General features: G+C 36.8%; 1 protein-coding gene across 1 annotated transcript; it reads right to left on the bottom strand.

Moving 5' to 3' along the window:
- Positions 1-3,311: 3,311 nt before the first annotated feature.
- On the bottom strand, positions 3,312-4,271 carry LOC121451975 (olfactory receptor 13F1). The gene has a single exon (XM_041657819.1). The coding sequence runs from the start codon at positions 4,269-4,271 to the stop codon at positions 3,312-3,314; it is 960 nt and encodes a 319-aa protein (XP_041513753.1).
- Positions 4,272-4,932: the final 661 nt, after the last annotated feature.

The raw sequence follows: 4,932 nt of genomic DNA, 5'->3' as shown, positions 1-4,932 counted from the left end.
GAAATCATGAAAATTACTGGTGAATGGATGGAACTGGGAAATATCATACTGAATAAAGTAAACTAGATGAGAAAAACAAACACCACAGGTTCTCTCTTATTTGTGGAACCTAGCACAGAATCTTTAGTTTTGAGTATGTAACTTGGAATAGCCATAAAAACAAGGAAAGTTGAAAAGACCTTTGGGGGATGGAAAAATGAGCTTTAGAGATAAAGATAGCAAGACACAGATCCCATAATAGAAAAAGGGAAAATTGTAGTGGGAGACTTAACTGAGGAAGGGAAGGCAGGAAGGGTGAGGGAGGGAAGGAATGTGTCTTAGAGGGAGAGGGAGGGGAATATATAAATAACACTAAGTACATTTTAAAAAGCCATAGTAAACGAACCAATTTTATAAAGTTACATAAAATAATACATATGTACACATGCATACACACATGCACACATGAGCACACGTGTGTGTGTGTGTGTGTGTGTGTGTGTGTGTGTGTGTGGCTTTAATGGAGTTACCCTACATGGTGGGATAGTGCTCCCTTCAGGAGCCATAGACTATTTAACAAGAAAGTACGCTTCCTGTCAGCTTGTATGAATGTACCCAGAGATAGTTCCCAAAGGTGACTCACAGTGAGATTCTCCCTTAGGCCTTGAAATCATGGCTGCTCTCTGAGAGTTAAAATGGTAAAACTTCCAGAATAAAACCCACTCATTCATTGAAGTCAATCCCCTGTGCACTGAAATATAGCAGTACAATGAATATAAACATTGAAAACAAAGAATGAACTGGATGTTCCCCCAGAGAAGCAGAAATGAACTGGGTTGTGATTCAGTCAGCCACATTCCAATGAACTGTTTTTTTTTTTTCAACACAGTAAGGGCTGCTCTAGTAGTCAGGGATGCTCATGATAGGACATATGACAGTGAAAAATAGAGCACAATCTAGGATGACTTACACAGTTTCATCTCTGGGTGCACAAAACATGCCCAAACCATAAAATACTAACACTCCAAACTCATGAAATTAGAGGACCCTGTCTAGGCTACTGATGACCCAACCAGGGAAACTGAGGCCATGCTATTGTGTTTTGCCAGTGGACAATACACAGAGGCAAATTCTCCACAGGCAATTCCTTATTCTTACATATTCCCTATAAATTGTGGACTCTTAGCCCCAACCAGTGTCATATGTGGTCATTGCTTCCAGTAAACTATTTAAGTAGAGATGAAATAAAAATAACTGTTTCTGCCTTTGGAGAAATTTTGAGTTGACGAAACTTAGCGTCAGGCAGCTGAGAGCGAGAACTTTTCTCAGGCATGCCAATTTGAATTAAGATCATCAGAAGAATTCTGCCTCACTACATCCTTACATGTTTCTCGCACACTTCTTTCACAAATCCATTCACGAATGACTGAGGCATTCTTTGTGAGTGCTGCCTTGCTCAGGTAGGAGTCTCATATAACTTCTTTTCTCCTTCTTTCCCTTCTTTATTCCTTCCTCATTCTTTTCCCTTTTTATTCCTCTTTTCTTCCTTCTTTTTCCTTTAATTATCTCCTCTTTATTTAGGGTGAGGACCTCACTGTGTAACTACAGCTGGCTTTATAATCTTTCTGCCCAAGCCTCCACAGTTCTGGGATTAAAAGCATGCACCCCAGCGTGGGGCTGACACTTAGGTGTGGTCATCTCTCCTTAAACCTAAGGCTCGCAGGCCTGGCGATGGTGGCACAGGCCTTTTATTCCAGCACTTGGAAGGCAGAGGCAGGCGGATCTATGTGAGTTCAAGGCCAGCCTGGTCTACAAGAGCTAGTTCCAGGACAGGCACCAAAGCTACAGAGAAGCCCTGTCTTGAAAAACTAGAAAAACAAAACAAATAAAAAAATCTAAGGATCTCATGAGACTTGTCTGTAGTATCAAGAAGAACATAGGATGAAGACATCATGTACATAATTTCAAGAAAGTAATTTATACATTATCTTTATTATGCCCAGATTCCAGGAGGATTTTTAAAGGAAGGGAAAATACATTAATTTCTATCACAGCAACATCCTAATTTTCAGTCTTATTTACATGTATTAAATATGTTTATGAATATTTTTGTCAGTATATTTCTGCATTAATACAGCATCTTTTTAAAAATGTAATCAATACAGGGTAGGGTTCTTTCTTCATCAGTAATACATGATCAGTTAAGAAACATGTTTAAAAAATCCTCTTCAGCAGTACTAGGGGGTTGAATCTATGTCCTCAGATATACTGGGTTATAATTCTACCATTGAGCTACAAACTCAGGGCAATTATTCAACATATTAAAATAGTATTGTGGGTGAGTAATTGGTGAATTTATTAAGACACTGAAATATATATGAGATTATTCTGACCTTTTACCCACAATTCAAAATCTCCCATTTTATATCTCTATTACACATCGTACATACAATTATAATTATGCAAAATCCTATTATGGTGTTCTTGTATGTCACAGATATTTATTGATTCATTCATATGGAAATATGTGCAGCCTACATAAGCAGTCATTCAAACTTGGTCCACCAAATCTGACAAAACAATTTTCACACTTTAACGCTTTAGAGACTAGGAAGAATACAAAAAGTGATGCTCACTTGGTTTTCTGAAATACATATGTGTGTATATATTCATATATATGTGTATATATATATATATTTATATCTTGAACTTTGTAAATACTAACTTAAAATATTTTTAAATGCAGAGATAATTACAAATCATTGAGAAAATATTACTTAAAAATTCACTGGACTAACAATTCTATATCCTTGTTACATTACTTAGTTTTATGGTTATGTCACAGCAGGACAGTGAGATCATTTAGTAGGTCAGCTAGAAAAGAACAGGTAGCTTTATTATTTTAAGTTCATACTAACCACTGTTTTTGAAAACAGTTCTGTATAAATGAATCATTGACATGAAACATTTTACCAGGCAAATCAGGATACAGAATGGTAGTTCTCAACCCATGAGTCCAGACACCTTGGGTGTTGAATGACTCTTTTGCAAGGGTTGTCTAAGATCATTGGAAAATATAGATATTTCCATTATGATTCATAATAGTGGCAAAACTGTAGTTATGAAGTAGCAACAAAAATAGCTTAATGGGTGGTAGTCACCATAACATGAGGAACTGTATTAAAGGGTTGATATATTATATATCACTGGTATAGAGCATAATGGAAGGTTCCTAATGAAAATTAGGTTTTCCAGAACTTTGACTTGTGTTATTATGCTGTTTTCTCAATAAAGTTGAAGTTTTATCTAGATGAGCATGCCTTTTCCAATATTTATTTGAGGACAGAAGTCAAGATAGCATTAAAGGGATTTTTAATCAGCAATTTTTTCACAGCCATTTTTACTTCTTTGTTCCGTAAACTATAGATAATAGGATTCAGCATCGGTGTTAATCCAGCGTATATCAATGCCATAAATTTATCTATTTCCTGTGAGTTTACAGCTGAGGGCTTCAGGTACATGGAGAGAGCTGTCCCATAGAACAGAACCACTACAGTCAAGTGGGCTGCACATGTTGAAAAGGCTTTGCTTCGTCCATCTACTGAGCTGATCCTCAAAATGTTGGAGAGGATGAATGCATAGGAGACACAAATAAGCAGCATCGGCAATGGGAGAAGAAGGATGCTGATCACCAACATGATTAACTGTACCATGGATGTGTCCACACAAGCCATTTTCAAGAGGGCCAGAATTTCACAGGTAAAATGATTGATGATGCTTTTACCACAGAGAGACAGCTGAAGTACAGGTCCAGTTTCCACCAAGGCAGTGAGGCATCCTGTCAGCCAGGAACTGCCTGCAATCTGAACACAGACTCTCCTGTTCATAATGATAGGATATCTTAGGGGATTGCAGATGGCCACATACCTGTCATAGGCCATCATGGAGAGGAGCACACATTCAGTGGAGCCCATGGCAAGAGAGAAATACATCTGAGAAGCACATCCTGAGAATGAGATGGTGTTTTTCCCCAAAATAAAGTTTGCCAGCATTGGAATGAGAGCAGAAGAGGTATACCAGATGTCCAGAAAGGAGAGGTTACTGAGGAAAAAGTACATGGGAGTGTGTAGGTGAGAGTCTAGGATGGTGATGGAGATCAGAATAGTATTTCCCAGCCAGGTGGTCAGGTACATCAGCAGACACAGGACAAATATGACGACTTCAACTTTGGGGTAATGGGAAAATCCTAGGAAGAAAAATACTGTGACAGAGGTCCAATTTGCTTGGACCATTTTATGATAGTATGTTCATGTAAACATGTACTAATGAATTACATATATATAAAGCAAAAGGTCCTCCTTCACAATTTCAGATAGTTTGCTTTTATGTGAACGTGTACTTCGTATTTAAGTGCTTCTCTAAATGAGAATATTATTGTAGCAGTAAATGTTTAAACAATCTGTCGTTAATATAATTTAGCTATGAAGTCAACAGATAAATGGTGAACTTGATGCTTTTGCAGCCAGCCTTTCTCCTGTCAAGGTGGAATGGAATAAGAATTCATTAAGTAAACATCATGAGAGAAGAACAAAGTAAATAATATTTTTCTTCATCCTCCCCAAACTACATTTGTAGTTGGTCTACAAATACATATTTACCTTTAAGTTACTGAGATTGATTTTCTTCTCTTTGCTTAGAAACATTCTTATTATAGGAAAATCTTTATTTCCCATGTTAACGGTTTCTTATGTCACTCCTAGAGATATACTTACAATGATTTGGAGAACCAATAGGTAAAATAATGTACATATCTATGCAGATGTAAAAGAAATTAATTGAAAAATAAATAAATAAATAAATAAATAAAAGAAATTAATTGAAGACTTTGAATGTTGGAAAACAAGCCAGAGTTCCCTTTCCAAACCTAAGAAAGTGATGGAGGATATTCTCATA

This window comes from Microtus oregoni, unplaced genomic scaffold, assembly GCF_018167655.1.
Source record: "Microtus oregoni isolate MIOR12 unplaced genomic scaffold, Mior012 000008F_ref0000371, whole genome shotgun sequence".
Taxonomy (NCBI): Eukaryota; Metazoa; Chordata; class Mammalia; order Rodentia; family Cricetidae; genus Microtus; species Microtus oregoni.
The sequence above is the reverse complement of the archived record's forward strand: the minus strand, read 5'-3'. Positions and strand labels throughout refer to the sequence as shown.